Raw genomic sequence first — 14,670 nt, forward strand, 5'->3', positions numbered from 1 at the left:
CGTCGGGTTGCATCACCATTTTGTGTCAAACGAGTGGCGAACGAGGACCCGAAACAAAACCCAGAAAAGCGATAGGTACACGAACGATTAATAATCGGGATGGGACAAACGTAACCGGCATCTGGCTTCAGGCGTCGCGCGGGTGCGAGCGAGACGACGGCAGATGGACGGCGAGCTCGCCCGATTGGTTCGTAGTTATTGTGCGAACAAGTCCGTGTAACAGGAGTTGCGTCGCACCGAACACGGTTTACGCGTTTGTCCGAGTGAGACGGAGAACGTGCGACACGCTTTGGATAACGTCGCACGGCGTATGAATAAAAGGAGAGCGGTGCGAGCTAGGACGTACGTGGTTGGCGTGTCGCGACGGGGCGGGAGAGTGAAAGTGACGTGTTGACGTCGGTGCTTGATGCACGTCAGCGTAGACACAACACAAGGCCACGCCATATTGAATTGAATCAGTCGTCTGTTAATTTTGGCCCGGAGTGAAGTGGTGTCCCCGGCTCGTATTTTCCGTGTTTTGTGTTTTTCAAACTGTTTTTCGGCGTACGGCAAACGTCCGGAGGTGCGTTGCGGATGGGAAGATGTCGATTGGGATCGCCAGTGTCCAGTGCGTGCCCGGCTAGTGTGAGTTTTTAAGTCAGAAAAGTGTACGGTGTACAGTGTACATACAGGAAGATAATCGATTTGTCAACGCGAGGTTTAGATTAGAATTTTCGGTGCACTAATTGACCCAAGGTGCGTTCGTCGGCGTCGGCCAGCTCGCGGCCGTATCATGTTTGGTGTCGTTTCAATCGGCTTTTCATGCAGATCACGCGCGTGCTGACCGCCGGCCGCGATTTTCACCCGCTGGACCGCACGAAGAGGAAAAAGGCCCAGCGGACCGTTTACATCGTCGTCGTTCACCTTCTCGTTCACGTTCTCGTTCTCGTTCTCGTTCTCGTTCTCGTTCTCGTTGTTCATTTGGAGCAGGAGACGCCGCCGCTCGTCGTTCGTGTCCCGTGTCCCGTGTCCCGTGTCAGTGGCTGTGTCGTGTCGGGCACGCGGTTCCCGGTTCCCTTTAGCCGCTGATTTGTCGGCGGGCACAGTGCGGGAGACGTTATTTACATAATTCCATTGTTCGGCGTCACCGTCACCGTCGCCGTAACCGTTCCGTTTCCCATTTTCACGCGATTATCATCCGAATTGGATTGGATTTTTGTTTGGTGCCCGCTCCACCGCTGCCCGCTCCCTGCTCCCTGGCTCCCTGCCTCCCTGCCTCCCTGCTCCACCTCCTCCCTCCCCCAATCCACTCTCCACTCACATAAGCGAACGAGATTATTTATTTGATGCTGATGAATGCACGCGGGATCTGCGCTGGTTCATGCAGGTGATTGATACGCCGGGCTCCCATGGAAAAAATGGAAATTGATGATTCTGTTGTGGATCTGAGTGTTAGGTAAGAACGAAACGACTGATTTTCTGTGTTTGCGTTTAGTCTGTGCATTCGAAACACTCCCCACTGATAACTGGACTCGTTTTCATTCTAATTCTTGTTACGAGATTTATTTCTGACGTTACACTGTCATCCTAATTATAGAGTTTCACCATTTTTTTTAAGGTTAGAATCATACATTTTAATGTAACTTATCTACCTAAATAGGTAGAATGACTTAATTTAGGTGCCTACTCTGCTGTTATTGTTGTTGTTGTTCTTGTTGTTGTTGTTGTAACCAACAACTGAATAGTTGAATAAAACAGGTGCTTAATCCAGACACAATTTACATTTGCCCTGTTTTTATGGCACTATTCAAATTAGTTTATTTTATCAAATTTCGTTATTTGATAATTAATTTTCAAGGTAATTGAACTGTCTAAATGTTTTCCACATTTTTTCTCTTATTTTATGTCCCCTGTAAATGTTTATAAGTGGTAAACATTTAATAAATAGAAGCGGAAAATATTGAAACACAGTTGTGTCAAGGAGGCCTTTTGTTTTTATACAATGATAACATGATTTCCCTAAAAATAATCTTATGTTTGTATTATAAATAGACAAAACTCAACTATTACTTAAATTTATCATATTAAAAATGTTATAATAAAACAATTTTACTAGTCTATTTATTACATATTAATAATTGATTATTTGTCAATTATATTAAAGAACAAAAACAAAAGAAACAAGTGTTGGTAGTCACTAAATTACTAAGAGGATTTTGACGTTCAAAAACTTCTCTAAAAGCTGTCATTGTTGATTTGAAACGGTATTTCATATAGTGGTTGATCATTCATTGATCAATGAAGAAGAATATTAAGAAACGTGCGGTTCGTGCTAAGAAGAATGCACGGTGAGTAACGTTTTTGTATAATATTCGGGCCTTATACATTAGGATCAATATTGAATGAACGATAAATTATTATTTATGAAAAATAATAAAGAGAGTGTGTCTCCAATTAAGAATGAAATTTGAAACATCGGACACACACACTCCCAATTAAAAATAAAAACATAATTAGGGTCATTTTATCAATTAAAATGCAAGTGCAAGTGGAAGTTGGATGATGACGTACCGTCAGCCAAATAAATACAGATATTAATCTATATAAATACATCTGTAGAACGCCAGTGCGAATACGAATACGAATACGAATGTGAATCCTCGATGGTTCGTTGGTTCGTTGGTTCGTTGCTTCGATGCCTCGGTTCCTCCTCGTTATTGTTGTTTCCTGCGATAAGGTGGCCCCAGCCGGGTTACAAAAGCCCCCGATCGATATTGCAAATTGCTTAAAAATACATCCTTATCTGCGCCGACACGTCATTACCTTCCACCGATAAATATTTTAAATAAAATGCACGTGATTCGAAATTATTCTAAAAGAATTGTGTGTCGTGTGGCCAATTAACTACCTATCGATTTGTTCGTTTTATCTACAATTATACGCGGGGGGGTTATTAAGAAATAACTACGAGGATATTTCTAGTTGAACGTACCTACTGTAAGTAGTCAGTAGGTAAATCGTTCGTTTGTTTGGTCGTTTAATAGACACAGAGACCTGACTGAGCGTCGTCTTTCATGTTCGTTATTATGATAACCGACACGAAAATTGGCAACAACGTTGTCGTAATTCGTAACTCGTAACTTTATCACCTTGATGCAATCTCATTGTGTAAATTCAATACTTGCTACATTTGCCCAGTTCAAGATGGGACACCCAGTGTATTCTTACAGAGTCATATACATAATTGGGAACTATTAGAATATAACTTTTTGATGGCTTAGTTTAATTCCGCAATATTACTGGTTAAATGTAAGTATTGTTGTTTTAATGATGACACAGAATAATAATCGATCAATGTAGTTAACAGCAGAAGAAAAGTCATGTCTCAATCTCGTAAAATTTGTTTGTCTACTGCCTTCACCTTATTTGTTTGTATTTTTCACTTGACGATATTATATGTACATATTTTTATTTTAAAATTAACAACACCTATTGTGTTGTTTAAAATGAAAATGTTGCTGTTTAACAGCTTGGGAACCAAACGTAGGTCAGTGATATATCCTGGTTTTGGGTCCTCCCAACGCTCTGATGCTCCGACGCTCTATTCGAGAAAGAGGAGAGGACTAATAAAATCACGTGGACTCTGCCTGTCTGGCGCATGACCTTGTTCATTTGCTTGTCGACCGATTCCATAGAAAAAATGAATTCCAAAAAAAGGGCCATCCTCCTATCCCTATGCTTTTAATCAGGACTTTACTAGAATTATTAAAACTACTTTCCTCAGTGATTGTTATTAATTTTTTAATTTTTAGTGCACCCTCTATGTCAATTTTAATAATAACACTAATGAGATAATTGGACTGATCTTTTTTAATGAACGATTTGACCACAATGAAAATGCTCTTGCCTGTACTGCTAGGATAATGGTTGTAGTGGTAAAGGAATTTGGCCACTCAGATCCCTCAAAACCACCCCACGTTCTCCAAAGCTTGCTTGTGCTTGCTATTTTTTGTTTGGACGAATACAAAGAATACACTTGATTATTGAGTTACGAGAAGCAATAACAAATAATTTGAGCTTAAGAATATGACAAAAGTGTACATAAAAATAGTAACTGAGTGTGGTAAATCATGACCATTAATCATTAATCAGTTATTAGTTATTTAATAGCACAAAGAACGTTTTGGCATTATTATTATCTGGAATATAAAGGCCATGGGACGATAAGAATACCGAATCGGGCTCATAATTTCAGGACATGTTGCTACTCATAAGGTACTTTGATGCTGCAACTTTCAGATCTTTATCTGTTGCCGTTTCTGAATAAATCAAAAAACACTGAAGATCAGTAAAAATTGTTATTCTCAGCACCTTGTGAATCGAGCTTGATCTAAATACGGATATGTTTTGGGGCATGATGGTAACCATCAAGTTCATAAGAACCTTAAAAAAAACGAGGTTATTATTTTCTTAATTTTAATATGAAACTATTTTTTTTTTTTTTTGAATTCCTCATGTAATTTTCGATGAAATTTTGAGTTTCAGGAATTTTTTAAAATGGTACGTTACTTTGAAAAAAATAAAAAATCGATTATTTTGCTCAAAAATCGATTTATTTATATGATTTAACTTTCGAAATGATAAAATACAATCGGCCCCAGAAAGTTATCGGGCTCATAATTTCAGGAAATGATGGTACTCATAAGATACTTGGATGCTGCAAGTTTCAGATCTTTATTTGTTACCGTTTTTGAATAAATCAAAAAATACTGAAAACCAGTAAAAATTCTTATTCTCAGCAGCTCGTGAATCGATTGATCTAAATACCGGATATGTTTTGGGGCATGATGGTAACTTCCAGGAAAATTAGAGCTATAGCTGTTCATAAGAACCTTAAAAAAACGGGGTTATTTTCTTCATTTTGATTTTTAACTATGTTACAATAACGATAAAAATATGAAACAATTTTTTTTTTTTAATTCTTCATTCAATTTTCGATGAAATTATGAGCTTCGAGAATTTTTTAAAATGGTACGTCAAATTGAAAAAAAAAAAATAATAAAAATCGATTTCTTTTTATGATTTGACTCTTGAAATGATTAAAATACAGAAGATTAAAGTTTAAATTCTCTAAAACGTAGTTGAATTATATAAAATATAAATTTTATACTGATTTAATCATTGTAGTTAGAAATAAAGTTAATAATGATTAAAGTTCGTTATATGAAAAACAATTATTTTTATATGAGTGTCCCTATTTTATTCTGTTGTTTTCACTACTACAGTAGTCCCATAATTACTTTTGTATTTTATTATTTCAACAGTTACATCATAAAAAGAAATCGATTTTTAATTTTTTTCAATGTGACGTACCGTTTTAAAGAATCGTTATCGTAACACGGTTAAAATTTAAAATTAAGAAAACAACCTCGTTTTTTTAAGATTCTTATGAACAGATGTAGCTCTTATTTTTTTTTTTTTTTTTTTGCTAGAAGCTACCATCATGCCCCAAAACATCCGGTATTTAGATCAATCGATTCACAAAGTGCTGAGAATAACAATAATTAATGATTTTCAGTATTTTTTGATTTATTCGAAACGGCAACAGTGAAAGATCTGAAAGTTGCAGCATCAAAGTGTCTTATGAGTAGCAACATTTTCTTAAATTATGAGCCCGATTCGGTACTCTTTTCGTCCCATATTCTTATGTATGGTACTTTCGTGTCCTTCCCCAGAAATTGCATTGTAGTTCCCGTGACCGACGATGAAATAAGCCTATTTTCCATGCGTATTAACGACATGCACTTATTTTGGCTCTTGTCTGAGTTGTAGAAAAAATTATTAATAGACCACACCCGTAGTGGTGACATATTACTTACACATGATTAAGTAAGTTTAAGTTCTAAGTAGATTTGTCGATTTGATTTCAGTTGCAACAGAGCGTCGTCACCTTCCAGCAGCCAGGCGAGCGGCACGTCGGCGAGGGCCGCCACGCCGCCGACAGTCGCGCCGCCCCCACCTCCGCCGCCTCAGTCTCAGCAGCAGCAACAGCAGCAACAGCTGCAGCCGCCGCCGCCGCCCTCGCCGACCGTCGCCACATCCCTGCCGGCCATGGGTTACTCGCGGCGCGTGCTGAGGCCGCGCACCGAGCCGCGCAGCTACGTCGAATCGCCCGACGTGCTGATCAACGGGTCGCTGGACAAGCCGCGCACCAACGGCAATCTAGACTACAGCAGCGACTCGAGCGAGGGCGAGATGCCGCCGCTCGTGCCCATCAAGGAGCTCACGCCCGAAGAGCTCAAACAGAGGTACACCCACTCACTCACTAACTAACTCCTCTTTCTTGTCTATCTTCTTCTCAACTTTCTTCTGCTTTTTCCGCTTCTTCCGAAGAGGTCTTTATTAATTATTCATGTGGCAAAGACCTCCTTGTTATTTATTCTTGTACTTTTTTCATGTTACTTCAATTTCTGTTGTTGAATGGTTTATTTATTAAAATTAAATTAATGGCAATGATGTAACCCAATTATTAAGCCAAATCAGATAATAATTGAATTAATAATGGTCGTAAGAATGTGAACCTTATCACAATTTCTAATAACGTTTAAATCTGTATTGACGTCACCGTCACAAACAACAGGTTTACATTAATTAATTTGTTCAGATGCGACAGCAATTTTACCACTGTTATTAAAACAATATGAAATAAGTGTAGTGAATGACTAAAACCACAAATAATAATAATAATAATAATAATCGGTAATTACCGGTTGGGGCTTGTGTAATACGTTCACAATTTTATCAGTGTTAAAGAAAAATGATTGGATATCAAGTTTCCGGATTAACGATAACCAAGTTCCTTATCAACTGTTTAAACTGTTAAACACACACTTCGGTAAACAATTTGGTCATCACCGCTTGTTTTATGTCCGCCTGTTAAAATTGTTATTAAATAAAAAATGTATCGTGTCTGTCATTGTTTCATGCTTATTTATAAATCAACTGGCATAAGCAAACCTATATTTAATTAGCATCAGCCAATTATTACAAATATTTGCTTAATACTAATTTTTTATTTACTTTCGCCATTTCTACTGTCTAAATGTAAATATTTGTTTGTTGTAATGTTTTGTTTCGTTAACAGAGAACGCGGGCTGCGTAGGCTGCGCGAGGAGCTGCGCGTCGAGGAGATGAAGCTGGTGCTGCTGAAGAAGCTGAAGCAGTCGCAGCAGCTGAAGGAGAACGTGGCCGTGCTGCCGCCGAGCATACCGCAGTCGGCGCTGCCGCCCACCGGTCTGCCGAGCGGCCTGAGCATCACGCCGACCACCGTGAAGGTGCCGCCGCCCGGTTCGAAGCAGCAACAGGCGCCGCAGGCGGCCCACTCGCGTCACCACGTCGCCTCGGGGCTGGCCGCGCTGGCCGGACAGCAGACGCCCGCCGCGGCACACAAGCCCGCCCAGGGTAGCGTACCAACCCTTCTCAGAGGGGTGAGTTTGTATCGTTTTTTTGTTTGTTCACTTCTTCACTGATGTTTATGAACCATCATCAAATTTGTGGGGCTTGATGTGATCTGATTGACAACCACAATGAATCTATTAATAGGGGCCAGGTTCATTTTTTATTTGTCTTGGAATTCTTCCAATTATCTTGGCTAATTTTGATGTTATTTTTTATTTGGAGAAGAATTTAATTGTGTGTGTGTGTTTGTTGTGTGTGAACGAAAATAGATGTAAATTACCTACATGCTTTATATTATTAAACAAAGGAAACGATAAATCGACATGTTAATTTATAATAGAAAACAAACTGCATATATCCAATGTAATTGCATTGAAATGGTCAATTAAATGTGCCATTACAAGAGATTCGATTAACATTCGATTACTCAGTGAATTGAACTTTGAAAGTACTAAAATTAGTATTATTTAATGTAGCCAGTGTAATGTCGTGGTAGGCTGACACCACTGATACATATTCTTGATCATCCTTACCCTTAATCAACTGGTTATTAACTCGAATCTACAAAAATACTAAAGAATTCTTCATCAAGAATAAAAAAAATATATTAATGTGACATTTAACCTTACTTTATCACTTATCAACATTTATTCACAACTGTGATTGATTACTTTCTTTTCTTTTAATTGCATAAATCGTTGTACATAGAAATTTTTAAAAAAGTAAAATTTCTATGTAATTTTAAAATATTGATAAAATTTCTATATTTTAAGTGGATTTATTCTGAAATTATAATTGTATGTATATATTAATTTATATTGACTAAAGATGTGAAATTTTTTTAACATTGAAATAAAAAAATCTTTTTATGGTTTAACTCTTAAAATGATAAAATACAGAAGTTTTGTGATTACTGTACTAGTGGAAACAACAGAATAAACTAGGAACACTCATATAAAAATAATTGTTTTTCATATAATGAATTCTAATCATTACTATAAACTTTATTTCTAACTATAATATTAAATCAATATAAAATACTATTGTTTATATAATTCAACTACGTTTCACAGAATTTATACTTTCCTTTAACTTTAATGTTCTGTATTTTATCAATTCAGGAGTTAAATCGTTAAAAGAAAACGATTTTCGAGCAAAAAATCGATTTTTTAGTTAATATAATTAATACATTCAAATGTAATTTAAGAATAAATTCACTTAAAAGACAAAAATTTCATGAATTCATTTGTGATTTTGCCTTATTTAATTTAAAAATTATAAAATTTTTAATAAAATAACTTATTTTTATTCCTAGAAGCCACCATCATGCCCCAAAACACATCCGGTATTTTGATCAATCAATTCACAAGGTACTCAGAATAATTCAGAATTTTACTGATTTTCAGTATTTTTTGATTTATTCAGAAACGGCAACAGATAAAGATCTGAAAGTTGCAGCATCGAAATATCTTATTTGTTACCAACATTTCCTGAAATTATGAGCCCTATACCTTCCCGGAGCCGTCCCATGGCCTTTATTAAAAATATGAGCTGTACCGTTTGAATTAAGTTCCTAGTATATGTAATGTTTTAATATTACTATTACACTTCCTGCACATATTGAAGAAACGATATGCCATTAAGTAATGTTTCAACATGATAATAATCCTAAATTGTGACGAATTAGTTAAAAGATTTAATTTTAATTCATAGCAATTCAAGAAGTTTGGAGTAATAAATGTAATATAACATATGTAACATAATAAATATATTGGGACGTGCTGAAATTGTAAAACAAAAAAAAATATTTAATTAAAAATTTGTATTTATGTCTAGATCAGCTGGGAAAAAATAGATATGAAATATATTTTGTAGAATAAAGTATTACTTTTCAACATAGAGTAATCTAATATTACTTGAATATAACACATTAAGTAAAATATTTAACATTTGAAAAAGCTGCTGTAATAAATGACCATTAATGTGATCAAGAAAAATAAAAACATAGATTTCGTTATTTAAATGTGCTTATGCAGTTGCAGATGAAAGAAACGATGGGTAACATCAGAATTTTTCCCTTTAATCACGCGGTCTGGTTAACGGTAACTTTCCCTGCAACAACAACAACGTATCAGCAGTTTTTCAATTAGAATTTATGCTCATTATCCGAACACATTAATAAACTATGTGCACGTTATGTAACGGTGAATGTACTTTCACCCGTTTTGTCGATCGAACTTCATTAGTTTTTAATTAATTTTTGAATAATGCAACAAGGAAAATGATGGATGGATGGATGGATGGATGGATGGATGGATGGATGGTTCTTAAACGGAACATGATTATGGCATGATTATTGTTGGGTATTGGTTTTGTTTTGCCATGGAGGTGGTGAATTCGTATCTTAATGTGCATGTTTGCTCCAACAGCAGCCGCCCAACTCGCGAGGATTGCACCAGTCATCGTTGGGAGGTCCGCAGATGGGCGCACGAGGTACGAGCTTGTCGGTGCCCCAGCCGCCTCAACGGGGTACCCTGGGCGGCCGTTCCGGCTTCCCGGCGGGCATCAAAGACCTGTCGCCGTCGGTCACCATCACGCCGGCGCCCCCACAAAGCGTCAAGGTAAAACTCAACGAATTAAACCCACCTTACAATGTCTTTATCTCGTCGATCTCGATCATTCGACAAGTCTGTACCGATACGTTGTCGGCGTTTAACTTATTTTATTGTTGTTGCTTTAACGCAGACTGTTAGCGGATTAGATACGAAAGGGTTAGGAATGAGCGTGAGCATGCAACCTACACCCTTGTCGGACCAGGTAATTGAACACCTAAATAGATTTCGTTGGTGGACATACTTACATACATACTTACTGAAGTTTCCCAATTCGATTCGTTAATGCGGGGTACTAGTTAAAGGGTGCGTGTTTTGCAGGACCGGCCCCGGGAGGATAACCAGACACCGGCCCAGAGACAGGCCGCCGCCAAGCTGGCTCTTAGGAAACAGCTGGAGAAGACGCTGCTTCAGGTGAATTTTTAACACGTTTGTACTACGAATCATTTTACTAAGACGAAGGTTAATTTGCCCAGATTCCACCGCCGAAGCCGCCGCCGCCAGAGATGCATTTCATTCCGAACCCGAGCAACACCGAGTTCATCTACTTGGTGGGACTGGAGCACGTGGTCGATTTCCTGACGAAGGAGACCCGCTTCCCGCCGCCGCCAGCGCCCTTCTCCTGCAGCCAGTGCGGCCTCGACTTCACGCCCGTCTGGAAGTGGGAGAGCAAAGGCAAAGGGAAAAGTGAGTTGACTAGTTACCGTCGGCTCCTCTCAATCTTACCGTTCGTCTTTTGCAGTTAACAAGGTGATTTGCGAGCAGTGCGTCACCAACAACGTGAAGAAGGCGCTCAAAGCTGAACACACCAACAGGCTGAAGACTGCATTTGTGAAGGCTCTGCAACAGGAACAGGAAATTGAACAGAGACTTGCTCAAGTAAGTTCTTTCATGTATATTTTGTTAACTGTTGTTATGTATGGGACGATAAGAATACCGAATCGAACTCATAATTTCAGGAAATGTTGCTTTTTGGCTCAAAAATCGATTTCTTTTTCTGGTTTAATTTTTGAAATGTTAAAATCTGCTAAGAATAACAATTTTTACTGATTTTCAGTATTTTTTGATTTATTCAGAAACGGCAACAGATAAAGATTTGAAACTGGGCAGCATCAAAGCATCTTATGAGTACCAACATTTCCTGAAATTATGAGCCCGATACTTTTCTGGAGTCAATTCTTATCGTTCCATAGCCTTTCTCTACAAAAGTTTCATAAAAAATTTGAACACAAACTCTAATATTTTTTGTTGACATTTTTACATAAAATCGTGACGAATTTATTGCAGATACTTTAACAAGTTTATATCTTTATATTCTTATTTTTTCTAATTGTTTTTATGTGTATGTACAGAAAGAAAATACAGACACACGTGGAAATATCTGATTAAGAAAAATGGTCAAACCAGTATCAGTCAGTGTAACATGTAGTTTAATCTGTGTAACAAAGCCTAGAAAATAAAATAAAAATATAAGTACAAGTATTGGACATTGGAAGACAGATTGTAGAGTGTACAAAAACTCTACACCAGACCCACAGAAATGTTCACCACAGTATATATAAATGTATGTCGAGGAAAACGAAGAAACTACCCTAACAAGTGAATTAAATTATAATTTTGTATGTGAAAACGAGATCAATATCTAAATTAACAAGTCGCTTCAGAACGGAGTCTTCACATCGGGCAGCCCGGCACCGTCCCCGGTCACACCGGAACTGCCGCCATCCACGTCGGCGGTACCGAAATCGGCAACGCCCACGCCGGTGCCTCGGCACGCGGCCACACCACCGGCGCCGCCGCCCGCCCAACAAACACCCCCACCGTCATCGCGTGGCTCGCATTCCGGCAGCGCCGCCGCCGCCGACAAGTTCTCCCAGAGCGCGGCGGCCATGCAGGCGTTACACCAACAGCTCCTAAGAAGTAAGTCACTAAAGATCACGTTAATCGTAGTCTACACCGTTGATTTGTGTGTTGTAGGTATCTCGGCGGGCGCACCACCCTCGGCCGCCGCCCATATGCTCCAGTTCTCGCCGCTCTTCTATCCGTACCAGTTCGCGGCGATGGCGCAGGCGCAGGCCGCCGCAGCCGGCAGCACCGGCAACAAATCCTCGTCCGCCGCCAACCCGAACCTGGTGGACATGCAGCGGGCCGCCGCCGACATCCACCGCCAGTACCTGCTGGACATGATCCCGCCCACTGCCGGTCAACGTCACAACTGGAAAACATGAGGGGCAGGGCCGTCGCGGGGCGGCTGTCGCGACTGATCTGTGATCGCGACGTTTCAGTTGACGCGGTCGGTGGGCGGAGTCGTTCACCGCCCGTCCCATCGGACGCTCCGACAGTGATAGCTTTTAAGTTTTTTCTACGTTCGGTTCGCCTTTTCAGATGATCGGTACTCGTGGTCATGAACCCAGTCTTTGGAAAGGCATCCTTCCTCCTTCATAGTGTGCTATGACATTTTTTTTCTTTTTAGGAAAGTTTCCTATTAAATCACTTTTTCACTTGTTTAGCCACGAACGACATTTATTTCCTCTCGTCACTGACGAATATTTGATCAGACCGGATCAGACTTGGAAGAGGCTCGTGATACACATTATTAATCAATTAAATTTCAAGTGAAACTGTGGCTTTTCCAAAGACATGGAATCAATTAATAATATATTTAGGACATGGTTATGTAAATATTGGTTAGGGCTGTATGAAACAACTACCACTACCACTACCACTACCCTTTGGATAGAATGTGACTAGTCAGCTGCTATCTGAAAAGGCTCTAGATATAGTGTATTCCAGAAGCAAAAGGTAATAACGTGTCAATTGTGACAATAATAATTTTCGAATGTACGCATTCTCTTCCCGGGTTAAATCAAAATTAACTAAAGCTATTTTAATTATCGTTAGTAAACACTATAAATGAAAACAAGTCCGGTAATATATTTATATTACTTAGTCTCGTAGAGGCGCACAAATATTGAATAGTTCAAAAAATTCATTATTTCTGTGGGATACATTTCTAGTAATGTGGGTTAAACCTGTGGCATAATTGTGTATTGTTTGTAGTAGTATAAGTTATTCATAGCTTTAACTGTCTTTCAACTAAATAAATACTGTGTTTACTTTTATTTATTTTGTAACTTTTGTCTTAATTTTATTAGGTAAATTGTACATACATATTTACGTTAGTTTTAAAAATATTCAAATCGTTTAACCCGCAAACGTGTCCTCCGGATGACTTTTTAACAAATTCCTTAATTAAACACACACACACAAACATTATTTAATCATCAAACACAACTGAATAAGTTCCTCTTCTTATACGACTGGTTTTTTGAATGGTGTGTATAATTTTTTTTAGGTGTAGATTAGTTTTATGTGGCGCTAAATCGTTCATTTGGCTTAAGTAAGTACAAATGGTCATGCAAATATTATTTGTAGTGTTTTATGTTCACTTTTATTTTGGGAGTTTCAACAATTTTTTTTTGTTACAATTATTTTATGTACAAGTGTATAAAAAACTGTTTTAAATATATTTTCTTTAATTTATTTTATTTTTATTTTTGCTTCCTCGCATTGCCTGATGGACAAAGAAAGCACGTTCTTCCCAGGTAAGGTGGTACTCTGTACTGTAGATAGATAGGACGTTTCTAATCATCTTCCACTAAACACGTTTAGTTTTTGCTTCTGAATATGCCCAAGCCCGACGCATTCATGTTATCTCTATAACCCCGTAAATCTAACAATAAGTACGTAGATTGGAGACGGTCAAGTTAACAAGTTAATAATAAAACGGAGTTGGACAAGTATCGATGGGTACTCGATAAAAGGGGGGTTTCTAAATTATGTGTGTGAGTGTGACTTAAACCTTAAGGTATTCCCAAGCAATGTGTGATTTTGTACGACGACGTCCTGATACTGTATGGTCGCCCTGATGTCGTTCACAACCCCATCAGTATCACGTCGTTCAATTTACGTTTACGATAATTTAAACTTGTATATAAACGTTTTTACAATTGTACCATAGGTTAATAATGCATAATATGCTCATTAAATCTTGATGTTAACATTGTATAAGGTTATTATTTGTTGATTACACGTCGTATGTACCGTTTTACAGAAAAATTTTGTCGGAGATATGCAAAAAATCTGTACTCATGACTGGACATTGCTTTCAAAATCTCCTTCTTCATGCTACCGCTGCTAATGTAACTAGTAACACTACTAAAGGGTAACATAAGCTTAAAAGATACTTTTGCATATCTCAATCACAAAAAGATCAACACAATTTTGTGTCTGCTTTTACTAAAGTGGTGAATATTAATTTTCCGAATGAATACATGTTTTTATATTTTTAGACGATATTTTTCAATCAACCAGAATGTTCCCACTTTGATAAAAACTGACCGGAAACGTTGTCTGAATATTTTTCCTCTGTTATGTATTTTAATTAGTTTCAATGGGTGCTATATATACTAAGTTTTCGATTTGCACATTCTGTTAATGAAGCTCAATGATTGATATGTAATTAATACGTGTAAATTATTCTACAGTTAGTTTAAATTTTTATATTGTCGTCTTCTTGATAAAATAAACATTTTTCAAAGCACAATTTCATCATAGACTT

The 14,670-nt window shown here is 38.0% G+C and overlaps 1 protein-coding gene across 1 annotated transcript; it reads left to right on the plus strand.

Annotated features, from left to right (window-relative positions):
* Window positions 1–352: 352 nt before the first annotated feature.
* Window positions 353–13,592, plus strand: LOC109599369 (transcriptional repressor p66-beta). The gene is made up of 9 exons (XM_020015361.2): window positions 353–1,435; window positions 5,910–6,287; window positions 7,124–7,466; window positions 9,867–10,058; window positions 10,371–10,463; window positions 10,526–10,736; window positions 10,792–10,928; window positions 11,714–11,969; window positions 12,027–13,592. The coding sequence occupies exons 1-9, from the start codon at window positions 1,389–1,391 to the stop codon at window positions 12,275–12,277; spliced, it is 1,908 nt and encodes a 635-aa protein (XP_019870920.1). The 5' UTR covers window positions 353–1,388; the 3' UTR covers window positions 12,278–13,592.
* The last annotated feature ends 1,078 nt before the right edge of the window (window positions 13,593–14,670 follow it).

The sequence above is a fragment of the Aethina tumida genome, chromosome 1, assembly GCF_024364675.1.
Source record: "Aethina tumida isolate Nest 87 chromosome 1, icAetTumi1.1, whole genome shotgun sequence".
NCBI lineage: Eukaryota > Metazoa > Arthropoda > Insecta > Coleoptera > Nitidulidae > Aethina > Aethina tumida.